Source organism: Syngnathus acus, chromosome 2 (assembly GCF_901709675.1).
Source record: "Syngnathus acus chromosome 2, fSynAcu1.2, whole genome shotgun sequence".
NCBI classification, from domain to species: Eukaryota; Metazoa; Chordata; class Actinopteri; order Syngnathiformes; family Syngnathidae; genus Syngnathus; species Syngnathus acus.
Genome location: NC_051088.1, coordinates 14,070,206 through 14,088,196, shown reverse-complemented (window position 1 = coordinate 14,088,196; position 17,991 = coordinate 14,070,206). Strand labels below are relative to the sequence as shown.

The following is a 17,991-nucleotide window of genomic DNA, read 5'->3' as shown; positions in this document are numbered from 1 at the left end:
AACACCCGCACCTCCTTGGTTTGATCATAAATGAGAATGGTGGCAAATTAGTCGTGTATAACGACATCCTGCAAATATCTGAATTTTGTCGTTTCGTTTTGTGCTGTGAAGTAAAAGACATCTGGCATCGTGTATGAAGCTCACTGGCGGCAGAGCCAGAAAGAAGTTCAATGGGTTCTTCCTCGGCTCGTTGAATGCTCTGCACCTCTACAAAGAAGTCTGTTGCCCTCCTCTTCAACGGAGGTTACCAATTGTGACTGTGAGAGGCCGCCATGGCTTTCTTTTACTCAGTCAGGCTTTCCCTCGCTTGTTCCCCTCTCGGCGTATCTCACTTAGATCTGCAGTGCAGGGCTATTTTCCAAGCCATTTAGAAAGTACATCCAGTTGCGAGTGGATCATTTGATGTGCTCAGCTCCTGACTTGCATGCAGGTGTGTAATTGCCCAAAAATGGTTGTATGCAGGTTATATCAAACTGTTTTATTTACCAGTCTTTTTGATATAGTTTGCGCCCGTAAATCAGGCGCCATCAAATCAACCCAACTTTTAAAGTTTTACTTACTTGCGGAGTTTAACTTTTGTTCTACAATGGGCCAGCAGTGAGAACAGGCTTCAGTTTTGAGTGACACTCTCAAGGAGTTCTTAATTTAACAGTATGTTGATATTATTGTGGTTGTGGATTTTTGACAAGTTCATGTCAATAATTTGGAACCCAAGTGCTAACAGTTCTAAACCACTGTTAACTACAACCGCATTGTGTTAAATGTTGTATGTCAACATTGTCAATAACAATTGTCCATTATTTTCTTTATAAAGATAGGATTTCATCCACCTCCTGTATTGGATGTATGACCAACTGGACGCCCATTGAAAATGTCTTCATTAGCTGGGACCTTTCTCGGGTGAAGAGCCTTGACTGCTCACCCACCAATTGTAGCACAACCATAATGTTGTGGCTTGTCGGTATATACGTCTGTAGCTTCCAAGTCCTTCTATTATCTTGAGACATGAAAGGATTCTTAGAAGGACTCCTTCTACAAAATTCCAAGGCAGCAACCCTCAACACAAACCTACAAAGAGAGGGAGAGGTATATTCACCTCAAGGCCCCAACTTGGTCTTTCAGGTTTAAGCTTCTTTTTGGCCCCAAAGTAAAGGTTAGTCCCTCTTGGCCCTGGAGTGGCGCACCTAAGCAGCTGGTTCCCAGACAGGGTCAGATCGACCCTCAGAGCCCTTAAAGACCAGATGTGCCCAAGGCTGCGGAGCAGTAGACGTTCTCTTGAGCCTTAAAAGTTCATGTTGAGTTCAGAATCCTAAATTGTTAAGGTGATTCTTTGTTTGTTTTTTGGAGGTTACATGGAAGTGGTAATCATGCGCATAACTTGCAGCTTTCGTCCTCTAAGGCTTCTTTGTGATACTGTCAACCCAGGGACGTCTCCTTCGTTCCATTTTTTGTGTGTGCGCGTTGCGGCACGTGCCACATGACTCCTTGTAATTGCATGTGTTGGCAGCATAATGGCACTGGGCGGTGGCAGAAGGCGGCGGAGCGTGAAGCAGAACGCTGCCTTGTGTGCCTCAACAGAGACGCTGTGGTTTCTGAGGTCTCTGCTGTCTGCCCTAAGCCTCACAAAGATGTCAAGAAGTCAGCAAGGTGGAAGCAATGCAATATCACGCTGCTTCTGTCGACACGGAGTGAGATGTCACTCACTGTATACGTATAATTAGCCCGCAGTGAGATTTTTGTAGCCTCTCCAGCTTCCCTCAGAAATAACAAGCAACGTGGCATTCTAGAGCCTGATTACATCTTTTATAACCATCATGCCCATTTGCTGGTGGAGGTGAGGGACGGATGGTAGTTAATCACCACATGGCCAAGCTGTAAAGGATTTTTAGAGTCTTAGGAAAAACAGAGGAATCAATGTCAATTTAATCCAAAACACACATCCCCTTTACAATGAAAACCAGATGCAGGAAGTCTATTAGTTCCCCACTGTAGCACCGCCGTCCCCACTTAGTATGACCTATGCATCTTGGACGAGGTCCTTTTGGAAACCCAAGTACATGTCATTATCACTGCGGTTTTCTACAGTAACTTGTCGGCTGAACATTTGCGATAATACTATTTCTAGTTTGAAAACAGGAACATGTTTGACAAGCCTGCCGTAAAAGATAAATCACGATCACCACATTGTTTACTTACTTCTCTGCTTTGTCAGACGACACATTGCTCCCTCTTTTCAAAGAACTGACTTCAGGGTCCACCCATAGACCGTGCTCCTTTTGATTCTTGTTGACTTACACTGATTTGGTTTGTATTGATTCAGTAGAGCTCAATTCCCTTTGCAATCTATAGGGAAATGAATGGCCTTTTACTTTAACCTCCCCAAAGTCATAACATGATCCATAACACAAAAGCAATGTCATTGCAGCTTTGGTGCATCAACAGCTTTGGAGTATCGCTTTTGAGAAGGTTGCATGAATTAACCCTGCTAAGTGATTAGATTTTTGCCAATCATTGTAAAAGTCATAATTGTATTGTGTTGCAATTTTGCAAATGCCGCTAGATGTAAAGAACGAAGTGAATCCTTTCTGTCACCCGATTAGTGGTAACTTCAGTCCCAAATCTTGTAATCCTCAGAGATTATTACCCAAGGGGAAGTTTCAGATGGATGCATTGATCGCGTTATCCAATGAGTCACCAAAGAGTATTCCAGTTGCTCTTCTAAATGCAATTCCTTTAATTATGTTGTGAATCAATCACGCGCTGTTGCTGACTGTTTGTGCAATGAGCTTGACCTTGGCGGCACAGTAGTTGAGTGGTTTACACATCCGCCTCACTGTTCTGAGGTTGGAGGGTTGAATCCAGGGTGGATTCCGGTTGGGGCAAGAGTCTCCACAGCTCGTAGGAAAGGAAGCGTAGCGATGTGTTAAGTAAGGTACAGATTTGAAATTGGTGCGTTAGCCGACTCCTGAGGATTATATCAACAAACAGCTTTCTCTATTCTTGGTGTTGTTCATTCCTATCCACCGTGAAATGAACAATTCCAGCTGAGCCTATTGGCAGAGAAGCTTGAGAGGAAACTCAAGCCTGAGACAGGGTTTAGCCATGTAAACGTCAAACAGCCTGGTAACCATCAGACGTCAGTATGAGGGCCTCTTGTCTCCTTGGCATAAGGTTGTCCACCAAGAAACCTATTCTAGGCTTGTGTTTCTTAAATACTTCCAGATTGTATGGGAGTCACAGCGAAATGCTATTTTGAAGCTCATTCCATGTAGTCTGTCTGCGTGATTTCTGACCGCACCTGTAAAGAAAGACCTAGGCATGGGATTTTCATGTTTAAATTAAAACAAAATAAAAACTAACTATAATGTAGAATCTGAAACTATTGTAACCCCGCTGATCACAATAAATAAACAGAAGTGTTCTCAAGTTCATTATGTTATTTCAATGAATTTATTTAATTATTATTTGCACTTTAAGATCCTTTTTTTTTTTTTAAACGTTTGCATTTTTATTCACAACACATCAATCTGTAAGAAAAGAAACAAGTAAAGAATCTGCTCCAGCACTCAGCTGACGCTCGAAAGACAAGATGTATGTTTGCACTCGGCTGTCCTCTCCGACTGGGTTCAAACCTGTTGCTGTGTTTAGTCAAGTGGCCGGGGGAAATGTGCTGTGTCACTGAACTCGCGAGGAAAGCTATCGGAAAATCGGAAATCCAGTTGAAAGTCTTTTGAAAGTACCAAATGTTGTTTTAATAGGAGCTCACCATGTACTTGCCACCTTTTCCTCATTGACGTTCAACTAAAACCGCCTATTCACAAACCCAAGCGGCAACTGAAGCCCCCACCCCACCCTGGCTTTCCTGTTGCCCGTTCCTGCACATGGGTCTGATTTGCTGCCTTATTAGAGGGTGTTTGCCTCCTGTAAATGAAATAGCCAAAGAGGCCAGTGTCCGTCCACTCACCTCCTTGTCTCTGGTCTGTCTAGACCACAGAGACCGTCCTGTCTGCGCCACACACAAGCCAAGCAGCGAGTCGACAGCCCCGATGACAGACGGCAGTTGTTTCTTCACTCCTACTGTACAATTAGTCAGTCGTAACTGTCACCGACATCGGTCAATCTCGGCGAAATAAAAGCGAGCGACAGAGTGAGGATTTTCAGGAAGGCAACCGCCATGTTTACATGGCTCTAAATCTCCGCGCAAGGCCAAATGTTATATATACAGTCAAGGCTATCTGAGAAAGCGGCGGACATGGCCTCCGCAAACACAACCAATCTCTTAATCTGGCTCTGTTTGAACCTTCCTTTTCCCTTTCGTTCCCTGGACGTGTCTCAATTCTCTTTAAACTTGATTAAGATGTCTGTCCTCAAGAGAATTTTTAAAAAATGCTTAAAGACCAAATAACATGTGCACTTCTTCGAGCCGTGCCAGAAACCCTTTCCGCTTGGAAATATTTGCTTTGGACGCCAGCCTTGCCCAGCACACAACATAGGCAATTATGGGAGCTATTTTAAACGGCAGAAATCTACTGACATGCGACGCCTCATTTGGAGGGATGAAGGAATCAGGAAATGAAACCTTCATTGATGCACTGAGAGTATGGAAAGAGAATTCCCGCAGGCCTTCTGAAGCTGTTTGCATATCTCACAGCTATGCTGTGCATGTGTAAGGGACTTTGGGGTTTGTGCACGCATTAAAACAACTTTTGCTGTCAAGTGGCTTCTTCAAGGAAAACCTAGCTCGTTGGTAATGGTTTAGTTGCTCAAATGGATGAATCGGACAGCAGATTTGAGTGCAACCTGCCCACTGACTTACTTGAGAGCTCGCCGTCTCTCTCGTAAGGTGCCGTTCCGCACTCGCGACTGTCTGTGCATTTTTGTAGGGAAGAAAAGAGAAGGCCGAGTCCATTTTAATTTGTAACTCTGCCGGGCTGAGAATTCCCCAGAAAGGAAACTTAACCTAGAGGCCTTCTCAGACTGGACAAATAGACAGTAATTTAGTTTCGCATGACGGTTTATTAAAAAAACAGCCTTGTATACACAGCAGATTATTGATGCAACGAGCGGTGGATAAGGATAAGGTTCCAGTAGTGATAGAGCCCAGCTCTCCGGGGGGAGAGAGAGAAAATGGAGTGTTACCTCCAAAGCCACAGTGCACTCACGCACACTTCTTCGGACCAAGAAAAGCAAGCAAGAGAGAGTGAGAAAAAAAAGATTTGTGATATTGAGAGACATATTTGGGGGTGAGGAGTGTGTGATTTATTATCAGTGGAAGTCTCAATTGTGTTCTGGTCCTGCGGGAGAGCGAGGCCTCAGGCCATACCTTTGAAAAGGCCTTGCCGCTGTGTGCACTCGAGGTGCATTAACTTGGTTGCTTGTCACCATCCTGCAACCGCGCTGGCCGTCAAGTCAGCCACCCCCACCCCGCCGACCCCCCACCCACCATCCCTCCCTCCTCCTCCACTCCTGCTTCCTCCCTTCAAACTGCATGCATTCCTCCGCCGTGGGGCTGACAGACACTCGTCATCAGCAGGTACTCTAGCCCAGGTGGATCGGGTTTCTCACTTGCCAGGGGTTTGTGCCGCATGTGCAATTTTATGGGTTAGGCATGCTGCAGTAGGCAGGCTGCCATTTCGGATACCTATTAGTGAAGTCATGCCCCCGTCGACAGATTAAGACAAGCCCTTTTGACATTCCTATATGCTGTATACAAATATACATCGATATTTCTCCCAAACTGAAATGAGATGAGTAAAGACCAGCTATATTTTCTGTTTTGAACTTGGTCACTTGTCACAGTTTGCCTCGAGCATTCGATTGTTTAAATTTTTTGGAGTCCACCTCCTGGCTGTCTTGAATTGTGTCCATTCCAATTGTCCATACCAGCTCTTATAACATTTACTTGAATATGTCACTCTATACAGGTTCAAAAAATCAATTACTAAATTAGGGACTGGGATTTATTGTTAGTCACAGATGATATTGAATTTCAGCATTGTGTGACATTATTGTTCTGGTTGTCCTGAGATTTTTTTTCTACAGTAAAATGAGTGCTTTGGCTCATCTGAGAATCAACCCGTAGTGCACAAGGCAAAGTCTATAAAAGTCATTTTTTGTTTGGTGTGGAAAATGTTATGACCTGCCACTTATGACATTCAAATTAACCCCAGAGGTACTTTGTGTTTACCGCATGCAGAGACATTGTGTTTGCTAAACATTATATTACGGCTTGTACTTATACTATATATTGGGATTTAACTCAAAGCATAAGGTCTGTCTAAGGCTTCGCAAAGTGACTGGAGGCTCTTAAAAAATTTTCATCTGTTCTGTGTTAGACCTCTCTCTGTTCAAAGACTTGCGTATTATGATTGTGCTACATGTAGTTTTCCAGACTTTGGCAGTTAAGCAGCCCTAGACATCACTTTTGTTCTAACCTTATTGTATTAATGGTGTCTTGTACGTGTCTCTCTATGTAGATGTAGACGAGTGTTCAGAGGGAAACGGTGGATGCCAGCAGATCTGCGTCAACATGATGGGCAGCTATGAATGTCGTTGCAGAGAAGGATTCCTCCTGAGTGACAACCAGCATACTTGCATCCAAAGGCCAAAAGGTAACCTATGCGCAAAAAGCACACATGGACTCCAGTGATGTAAGCGAAGGAAAAAGATTCGCCACAAAAATTGTATTGATTATTTATTCTAGCACATTAGGCCTACGCCACATCTTAAAGCCATTTTTACAATTTTATGACCACAATTATTTTCTGCTATACAATTTACTTATGCTGATGGGTAAGCAACATATGTTTTCATTCTGAAAGGGAAAACAAAAGAAGAGTGGTATAAATATATATTTTTTCCCTTCTGAAACTTCACATTGAACCCATTCAATGTTTGACAGCATTTGGTGCCATCGGCTGTTGGGAGTTAGCCCAAGATACTATGAATAGGCAAAACAATTAAAGGTAGCACTTAATGTTAATGCATGTTTATATTTACTGAAATAGAAAGCGAGTCACTATTTGTGTAGGCCTTGCGAGGATGTTTACAATACTTTTGACAACATCTTGTGGCAAATTATGTTGAACATTCTTTTTCAATTATTATTATTACTAACATCAGCATACCACAACAAAGAACAAGGACAAAGACGTTCCCACAATATAAAACAAGTGTACACAAAACAATCAACATTATATCGGCACGCATACATAAAACACACAAAAGAATGTTAGCGCAACAACATCAAAATTGAGTCCACAAATGTCTTGGACAAAATTCAATGACAGTCATATTATTAACATTTCTAACTTTTACAAGTTAACCACAAAATAATAACAGAAAAACAAAAGAATTCTGTGCAGTACTCGTCGATGTTGTAGATCATTTGTGATGGAAGGTTTGATTCATGAGCAGCAGGAGGAAGGAAAGTTGTGAGTTGCTTTGCATGAAGAAAACACACAGCAAACTTTTTTTTTTAATTTGTATTATTAGCAATTTCATGGTTCTGAAGTTTTTTAATTAGTATTAGCAATTTTCCGTCATAGTTCTGAATTCTGGGCCTTGACCCATCAATAAACATCCATTGGTCATCTCAAGCACAAAACAGTTTTTTTTGCAAGGCGTAATTATTCAGCAGATTCCAGCCCAGTTTGACCCAGCATTGAAGTGCGAGTCAATGGGCTCTGACTAGCCTGGATTGCGAACCGTGCATCTTGGAAGTCTGGGCTTTATGGGATCAGGCTGGCCCGGTGAACTGTCGCTGTTTACATTTCATAAAGGCAGTGTTATTTGAGTGGAGTAAAAATCTGGATTGTGTGTTTCAACGCACCAATATGCCAGAAGGAGAGCGTGAGCACCGGGTCGGTTTGACAAACGGCTCGCTATTCCCGTTAAAGTTTCATTTTTATATTAACTTCATTGCTTCCAGATGAAATTCAGATCAAGCGATAGTGGAGATAATGTAAATGTAATAAAAGTCTCCCTTTCACTCAGATAGCAGCTCTTTCTGTCATTGTTTCATTGCTTTGAAAGATGACTTGCCTGCGTATTATTCAACACCTTCTCATTTCTAACTCCTCCAAAGTGAACACTTAATAAGTGAAATACGAGTGGAGCTTAATAACTACCGGGAACAGTTCAAAGGGTGACTTTTAGATGTGAAAGCTCACTTGGAGACATGACGTGCAAGTAACGAGTACATTTATTAAAAAAGCCTTTGGAAATCATTATGTTATATGATGTGTGAACGCTCAAATTGAGCTCTGCTTCGGTTTATGCTCAAAAAGCACCTGGTTAGAGTTACACTATATTACGGCTTGGCCTTAAGTTATTACTTCCTCAGGACCGTGTGAGCTTTACCTTCGTGTTTACAGTAAGACTTTTTGGAAATGCTGGGCTTGTAAAGAACTAATGAACCAAGTGTTCTGTTTTTTTTTACTTGTGTAAGCTGAATATGAACTTTGGTCACCAGTAGCAAAGTATGGTGCGTGTTTGATCCATCTCTTATAACACAAATGGCAGCACCATCCATCATTCTTTGCGTTTAAAGAAGTAGAATCCTTGACGCTTGAATACTTGACAGCAACGAGCAACCCTGACAATTTAGATGTGACCTGTGTTGCTATTCATTTTTTTTCCAAGTATCATCACATCATTGTGAATCTGAAGGAAATTGGATGGCATGATTTTGTCTCTGCCTGTGGATTGGACTCAAAAAATAGATTCACGCTCGACTTTTTTTCGCGAGTGGCTCAGGAACATAAATCCTTGAGAAAATGAAGTGATCTTTTCGCCTGGCCAAGTAGGTTTAAATGCAACTCTCCTTCCATTCGACGGGATTTCTCCCTAATCCTGAGGGTGCAGTTTTCCCATAGGTTTTACTGTTACCTTGAAAAAGATGCTACCTTTTCATTTCTTTCAGGAATAGATATAGTATTGTGAGCAAATTTTGGCGAGCTCTACACAGTGGTGTCTGGCACTCTGGTTGCAATCTGTTTTCCTCGGCCTGTTAGCAAACACTTGTTAGCATTGAACCTGTGGCAATTAGGCAGCAGGGGTCTTGCTAGCCTCTCAGCGAATGACTAAGTTGCTGCAGGTCTGTCTCTGATTAGATTTGTCCCCCTCACACACATGCACACACACTAGCACCCCCCCCCCCCCCCCCCCGCAACCCCCTGAACAGAAATAACTCCAGCCAAATGAAGGTTCCATCGTCTCGCTGGCCAAAATGTAACAGTTCATTTATTCTCTCTGACCATTTCTCCTCATGAAGAGATAAAGTGTTGGAAAGGCCAGCCAAGGTGCTTGGTGGTTGATAGGAATGACATTTAGGTCAAGAAAGGGTCCAGTGCTTTGGATTTGATTTAATGTTTACTTTTAAAAGGAGGAGAACAGGAGCCCTACAACACACACACTTTGTGTGTGCGCGTGCATGTGTGTGTGTGTGTGCATTTGCGTGTGTGCGTGTGTGCATTTGCGTGCATGTGTGCGTGTGTGTGCGCATGTGTGTGTGCGTGCATGCATGCATGCATGCATGCGTGCGTGTGTGTGTGTGTGACAGGATCCAGTGCCCTGGAAATGGAGAATTTCAGACTCAGGAAACCCACACATCCATATTTTCTGTTTTGCACATTTATGAATGCAAAGTAGGGCAATTACTTGACGTGTGCGTTGATGGATTGATCCAAAAGTCACATGAAGCAGCTAATGTATTCGCTCTCCTTTCCCCCTGCTGCTTATTTCACAAAATGGAAATTGTTTGAAAGTGGAATCATAAAGTAGAGCCGCTTGAGACGTTGCGATTGAAGGAGAGATGCAATATTTAATACTATCATATATATTTTTTTCAACTCCTATGGGCTACACATCTTGTCATCGCTGCGCATCCATGTGGCCGCAAGTGTGGCCAGCATTTCATATTAAGATGAGAAATAACAGAAAGTAGTGTGAATATTCTCACCAGCCGATGATTACATGACAAAGTATTTGTGCTGGAAGAGGAAAATTATGACATTTTGATGTCTTTGAATTCCTGGACCATTATCGTCAACTGTCGGTGCTGGAGCGAAACTGCTTTGAAATGAACATGCATGTTGTCAGTTTTGCTGCATCAAAATGTTTTGTGGGTCTTGGCTGAACAAGTGTAGTCACCCGATTGTCTCTCATCTCATGATTTGGTAATGTTGAAAGGGACCAACATGGAGGGAAGGATGGTGATAATGTTGGTGCTATCTCAGGCAGCACAGTAGTCACAAATATTATGGCTGCTATAGTGTTGGTTGTGACCCGAGCGATGGCAGCAGGCCAACCCCCTAAATTTTATGAGGTATTGTGTCAGACATAGCGGAGGTATACGGGATGAACTTTTACATTGGAGGTTGTGATGCCTCGGTTTAATATCGATACCGTATAAATTATTACTATTATCGGTTAGCAGCTTGAAGCCACAATTATCTGTTATTTTCAGAAATATTTCAGATGTGGCAGCACTCTGAGGTTAGTGTCAGTGTTGGGTGTTTTTTTCTCCCCAGGTAGCCGCTACTGTGGCTGGCCTTCTAAGCTTAATGTTGCCAGTGATGAAGTCACTTATGAGTAAGATGCAGGGGAGGGGAGTTCTCCATGGCTAACACGCACTTTAGAACTAATACTAGCCAGGAGGGATGTCGCTCTCATGTATTTTTGAGTTTCACAACTTTCATTATATCTTCAGCGTGCTGTTGGCCCTTGTGCCGCACCTCTTATTAATTCTTTCACCACATTTAATTTTTAACACGCACAACTCTGTAGCTTTTATTTTATTCCTTCCTGAGACTTATTCAGACATGTTTTTATGACATTTAACCGCAGGCTGGGTTGTGTCTACTTGTGTGAGTGTGTTTTTGTGCCGGCCAGCCAGAAGTGTAACAATGCGAGGAATTTTCCAATAAATGTGATTCCATAATAAATACTGTAGTTGCATCAGTTTTGCTTTACAGGGCCTGTGTGAAAGGGTCTGAGTGATTGAAACCTTTTTGTCTATTTTTAAGTGTTATTTATTTATTTATTTATTTATTTATTTATGCTTTGAAGGAATGATGAAGTAATGTGCCATATAATGGCCAGTTTTTGTTCTTCCCATGATTCAAAATCATGCTCTGCCAGTAGTGTGAGGGTGTCCCACTGGGTGGGGGACTACCTGACGCATGTGTCCTGTTGGCTCTCAGTATGCCTGCCTGCCTGCCTGCCTGCCTGCCTGCATATTTGCCACAGAGCTGTTTTTACAAGTGCAGAAATCTCTGCTCCATTGCTCTGCAGCCCAGCCGTATAACCAGGCTCTTTTCCTGTTCCGGAGAAGTGGAGCAAACAAAAGGACACATTTCTGTCACCAGTCTTGCCCCCACCCTCCCCCTCTATTCTTATCGCCCTCTCACTGTGTCCATACTTCGTTATCTTACCATCATCCTTCCTCTTTGTCCACTTTCACAGGGTCTAGCCGCCCCCCCCCCCCCCTCCCTGAATAAATATATGTCGGTGGCTTGGGTTTTAGCAAATGCCGTCTTGCCTTGCCACTCCGTTTGCTGGACCTCAGTTTAGACGGGCATCCCTTTTGCTTGTGGCTTTCTTGAAGACTGAATCCTGAGGCTGGCCAGCCCAGCACACTGCGGTGGACTACCTCTGTGCCAGTGGGGTTTTTCCACTAACACTTGGCTGTCATGGCTATAACCAGCGGGCCAGACGGAGCTCTTCTGAGACATATTCAGCTGTCTGGCCCTTTTTGATTTCGGAAAGAATCTGCCTGTACAGTAACATACTGTACCTCTGCAGATGGCACACTTTCCTTTGTGAAAGGATACGCAATTGTAGAGGGGAGTCCTTTGGGACTGCATAGCAAGGTGACCCTGATAGAATATGAGTGAAGACAAGAGACGCTACATCCCCAGCAGGTGCTGCGCGACAGTCTGTGACACAGATGGACAAAAGCACGAAGATGCAAAATGCATACATTATGCAGATAAACCTCAATGCAGACCTTTGCATTACACACAATACGAAAAACGAGTTTGCAATTGCTGGCTGTCACAATATTCAAGACAGTTGAGTGTACATTTTAATAGCCATTAACTTTTGCTGCTACTAGTGGCCACTTGCAAATTAGCATATCTGAGTAATTTACTTAGTGAGGCACAATTTTAAAATAAAATCTGTACTTTCAGCACTTTGGTGGCATGTGTCCACCATCATATCGCAAAGTATTTGTTGTTTCAATCAGAAAAAGGGTCAACCCGCTTCACCCAACCAAGTTCAAACTGCACAGTAGCACATAGATGGCTCCTCTCTTTTCATATCCCACTAGTTGCCTCGTCACTCAATGTGACCATCTGTCGTGCAGCTCGGCCTGACCGAACCCTGCTCCTTTCCCATTCTTCTCTCTATGTGCTGACATTTTTATCCTTCTATTAAAACTTTTAAGGGCCCATTATCTAAAAGGAAGGAATGTTGCTTTTAATAGCGTGGCGGTTTCATACTTAGGCCCCTTCTTTTCAGTTCCTAACCAAGCAGCTCCCACTAGCTGCTCAATGTTCCCCAATCCGTAGAGCATCTCTCCTCGGAGTCGTCTGACAGCAGCTCAGTGTGGACCATGAACCCTCTTTTCACTGCTGCGAGTACTCAGAGCAGACTATAAACTCTTGGCATGCCTTGCGCTACTTCAGAGCCATTGTTTCAGTCTCTCGACTATGTGGTTCTCAGGTTTGAACAGAGCTTGCAGCGCCAACTTCAAAAACGTTTGCCGTCCTTGGATCCTTTGTTCCAAGATCTGTTGATTCGGCTTCTGAGTGAGCTTATATACCAAGCAATATGAGAGAGAGAAAATGTAGTATATGAATAAAAATTTGGGTTGAATCCGAGCAAGAACACCACCACTGAGTCTCACAGTTTGTGTTTTTACAAATAACATATTGATTGGCTGAGGTGTACATACAAAGATGTGCTATGCTAGTTTGATCTGAGAGTCCCATTCATCAGGATCAGAACATTTCCAACATTTCCAAGGAGATGGAGGAGCCGCGCCATAAGCTACATGAAAGGAATTTATTAGCTTTGAGTAGCGCTTCAGGTTCAGAGGTCACGACCTGTCCTGGGGAGAAAGAAGTTCCTGAGGGAAAGCTCCCACTTGTTTTCACGCCTAATTGCAGCGTTCTCATTTATTTACATGAGATGTCACGCTCTTGCTTCCCCGCTGCTTGGTTCCGTTCAATCTTAACATGTCTGACTTGTAAATCGTGCCTTTGTCTGTTTATTAAAAGGTCTGAGCTTTATGAGTTTCCCATTGTGTATGGGCAAACATGTTGCTTTAATGGAATGCGGTTCATATCTTGAGTTATTTTTCCCTTTCACTTTCCCATCCGTATTCATATTAAGGGTTGTTTTTCTTTCTGCTTCCCATCATTTAGTAATGATAAAAAAGCCCGAGCCAGTTCGAGAGAACGGCACACTGTGGATGATAGCTGTGCTTGGCCCAGAGAAAAGGTCCATTGTGTCAACACTGTGACTTTTATTGGTCCTCGGAGAGATGAAGGCCTCGGTTCTGGCCCCGGACCGGCATGTTATTGATGGATGGGTCTGTAGCATTCGGGTAGCGAGGCTGTATAAAAATGATGATGGGTTGGTGTGAGTTATGGGATGCATAATAGAGCTTCAGGAAGTAATTTTCAGTCCGGTGGGGTTACTCGGATAGAAATTGAACCCTATGTTGGGTTCATGGATTTTGCGCTCGTTTTCTTTCACCCTGGGTCTTTAGAAGAGGCATAGATGAGGAAGGAGACCAATGAATGTCTCACCCTCCTTACCGCCAACAGGATTCACATAAGTTAGCGTATAAGCACTTTGGTTATTTATACACCACATTTATCTACCGTACTTAATAGGCTCGACAAATTTAAAAGCAATTACCGTAATTTCTGGACTATAAGCCGCACCTGATTATAAACTGCACGAGCAAAAATTAGGGGAATATTTAGGTTTTTTTTCATAAATAAGACTCACCGTACTAAAGGCCGCATGTGCACGCGAGTTATTTACAAAGAAAGACGGTACACAGAAAGCCTTTTTAAAGTTTTAAGAACATACCTTAACATTTCTTTCCAAACACTCCCTGTGACATGGCAGTAATGCAGGAGCAACATGGAAGTAACACAGCACTAATAGGGCTGGATAAAATAAAAAACATACCGATAAAGGTCACTGAGACGCGGTGGTAACAAAGCAGCAACACGGTAGCACAGCACTAACAGGGCTGGTTAAAAATATATACCAGTAAAAGTCACTGAGAGCCGTCTTCATCTTCCTCCTGTGCACTGAAACCATCGAAGTCTTCCTCCTCAGTGTCCGATTGAAATAGCGTCAGATATACTTCGCCACACACTTTCTCAGTCTCTCTTTCATTGTCACTTTTATGCATTTCTTCTAGCATTTTCCATGATGAGGGTCTGTTCATGCTAATTTTATTCACGCACAAAGCGCTAAGTCACATTAAACTAGCGAGCTGTACGTATCGCTCCAGAGTAGACGTGACCAGGAAATAAAGAAAGAAAAGGGTGACGCAACAAGATGTCATCAACAATAGCCCAGTGCCCCCTAGTGACCGTAAGAAAACTCTACAGTGTATGAGCAGCTGTAGTTCCTACGGTAAGAGACAAATCGACTGCCTTTAACTTAAAAGCGGCATCATATGCATTTCTTTTGTCCCCCATAATGAGGGTTTGTGTATAAAAGCTTCCTTTCTTCAGTAATGTCCGTCTTGATCTCGTTCTGTCTCTTCTTTGTGTCAATTATACGGCACTATTTGCCTGGCGGATGGACATGCGATCACACACACCACTCTTCTCCCCAGTGACTGTGTCACTTATCCCTCCGCCCAGCAAAATGGTGCCGCACAACAGCGGTCCACAGCCTTTTTACGAGTGTATAAGTGATCAAGTCATCACAAAAATCACGGAAAATCCATAGATACGCCGCACCGGACCACAAGCCGCAGGGTTCAAAACTTGAGCAAAAAGTAGCGTCTTATAGTCCGGAAATTACGGTAATAACATGAATTATGTCAATGTTGTTGACACAGAAATGGATGATTTTGTTTTTTTATTTCAACCACAGCATAGTCTATTTTTGCTCAGTCCTTCATGATATTTTTGGACGAATGAACATAAGTGATAGCGGCATCACCATAGAAACACAAGCGAATGTGACTTGCTAATAAATTAGGCATAGGCGATAACGGTGACGTGGTACAGTGCTACATTTTGAATTCATACTGGAACAAACAATACAAACTTGTAATTAAATACCTTCCTTTGTCATAAATCACAGTAGATGGTATGTTTTGCTTTAGTTTTTGTTTCAATATATTCTTGCATTCCAATCAATAAATCCATCAAACCCAAGTACCTTCTGTTTTAACATTTCCGATGAAATACAATATAAATACAAAACTATTATCAATATTGTAGGGAATGTGGAAATATTTTTACCATTAAAACATGAACTAAAGTTGTCGGGTCCGAGCCATAAAACTCCAGGGCTGAAAATGAGTTTGGCTTCATTGTCGACATGGAAGTGAGAACTCTGACAACCAGTCATTGGACAGCGGCATAACTAGCTCCACATCACACAAGCAAACTATCATACTGCATGACTGCAACCGGTACCCAAATGAAAAGGTTTTGAAAAGCGGGCTAGTACGTGTCAGATATTTTTGGAACCCTCATCAATGAAACTACTTGAAAATGTGCGCCGTATCAAACGGAAGCACTTCTGACTCAAATAGTCAGCGTCTTATCGAGTCAGGTTGCATAAACCAGGAGACCAGAGTTAACGCAGGTTCTGGTAGCTAGAATCTATAAATATGCAATTAGGCCTGTTTCCGACATGCTGAGATCGTTCTCCCCTTGTAGCCCCTGAGTCGGAAAGTGTACGACAAGCACACGCGAGTCTCAAGGGTAACAACACACAAGGTTATACAAGCTTTAAAAGGTTACAATGCACATGTGGAAATTATTAAAATCATAGGAAAATGTTGGTTTATTATGGAAGTCAGCCCTCCAAATGCCCTTCGGAGCGGCAGCGTATATAATGAGACATTAATAGAGATGTCTTGGTGCTCACCGTCTCCCTTGTGCACCACAAGAGAAAGAGAAGCAGATGAGATTTGTTTGGTTTTTAATGAGCAGGGGAGCTGGGGTTTGTCACTTTGTCAGTGGTGGGACTGAGGTTTTGCAACAAATACATGCAATATCGGTCTTCTCCAGCCAAGGATGTTGAGAGAACATCTGTACATGAAGGTTCCAAGTGGTTGGGGTGGGGGGGGGGGGCTCTCATCTTTCCCCCCTTCAACAATCACATTTGCAGAAGTGTGTACATGCAATCACATAAATATTCAAGTGCTTATACGTATGCCATGTATGCAATGGTCAAGCCTCAAAGCGTATACATTTGTTTCATTGCTGATCAATTCATTTGAGGATCAGCTTTATCATTTTCAACTTTTTCATTTTGTGAAGCATTTTTAAGAGGTTAATCACAGGGAGCTAACGCAAGAGTTTTGTGAAACAAAAATATGACCACATGCCACTGGTGTCAAACTCAAGGCCCGGGGGACAGATACGGCCTGCCACATCATTTTATGTGGCCTGCAGAAACAGTATGTGTCGACTTCATGTGTCAATACTAAAATTGCAAATTGTCTTAACTTTAAAAAAAAAAAAAGACACATTGCTAGCAATTTTGTTGCCATTCATCTTTTCAAAATATTTTACTGGTTTTCGCTAGCCTCTGATTTGAAAACCAGTTGTACTTGATGACATATAAACATATACCTTGAAAGCCTTATATAGTCTTATTTGTTCTCTGTTTGCACTTTCTTTCTCCTTTCTTTCCTTCATGGTGTGCAGAATCAAGATGAGAGTTTTATCCTCTTTCTGTAGGCATCCTCCTTTTAATAGCCTGAAACAGGCGAGCGTGTTCTAACAAGTGTTTGGAGCTGAGCAAAGGGCTGCTCTGCACGTCAGTCACCAACAGTAGGCATAGATGTGATTTTAGCGCTTGTGACATTTTTTTACCCCGCTCACCAACCCTGAACCTTTGAAACCGAGCTTGTTGTAAGTCATGCAAAGCAGCGTGAATTCTGTGGAAGAGTTAAAAAGCTCTCCGTTTTTGCTTCCCAGTGCGACCAGAAGGAACAAAGGAGGGACCCACCTGCATGGACAAGAATCATGGCTGCGCACACATCTGCAGGGAAACACAGAAGGGTGGCATCTCCTGCGAATGTCGACCTGGATTCCAGCTCACGCGTAACATGAAGGACTGCAAATGTAAGGCAGAACTCACACGCACACACACACACGCACATGCATGAAACAGGGGAAGGATTTATAGGCTCCTCAGGAGAAGGTGAAAGGGGTTGGAAACCTGCCGATGATGGATAATTACTCTCATTCCACACATACCTCCAGGGCCGATTCAAAGAAGACATTTATATTACATTAGCAGCGAGGAACTAATCTACTAAATGATCCTCATCAAGAAAAGCATGTTTGTCAAATCGGGAATGCTCGTTTACACAACCTGGGCAAGTGTGGAGGTTACGCCAAGGGGACCGCTATGACGGACAGCGCGCACTTCCTGTTGCTGTGCAACCAAGATCTTCCTGTCAGAACCGGGGCCACGGTTGATGGGGGATTTGTCTGTGTTTGGACAAGGATTGGAGAAGTGTTATTCTATAGTTTTTCTGTGACAGCCCAGGAAAAGGGCAAAAGGGGCTGGGATGGTCGAGTGGAGACAGGATGGCGGTGGAAGCCTGAGCCGCTTGGTGCTCTTTTTCACTCTGTCATCACAGGTGTGTTAAAAGTGCCAAAGCCAAGGCTTCCTTCAGCAACCAGCGCAGAAATGTGGACTTGAAAAAAAATTAAAATGGCAAAGTCGTCAATGTGTACACACACGTAGAACAACAAACGT

The 17,991-nt window shown here is 43.0% G+C and overlaps 1 protein-coding gene across 5 annotated transcripts in view; it reads left to right on the top strand.

Annotated features, from left to right (window-relative positions):
• scube3 (signal peptide, CUB domain, EGF-like 3) overlaps positions 1-17,991 on the top strand; it is a 58,676-nt gene that overhangs the window by 17,220 nt on the left and 23,465 nt on the right. For all 5 annotated transcript variants that reach the window (XM_037264703.1, XM_037264712.1, XM_037264727.1 and 2 more), the window contains exons 4-5: positions 6,477-6,611; positions 17,202-17,348. In XM_037264703.1, coding sequence (XP_037120598.1) covers positions 6,477-6,611; positions 17,202-17,348 — 282 coding nt within the window. The remainder of the gene's footprint in view (positions 1-6,476; positions 6,612-17,201; positions 17,349-17,991) is intronic.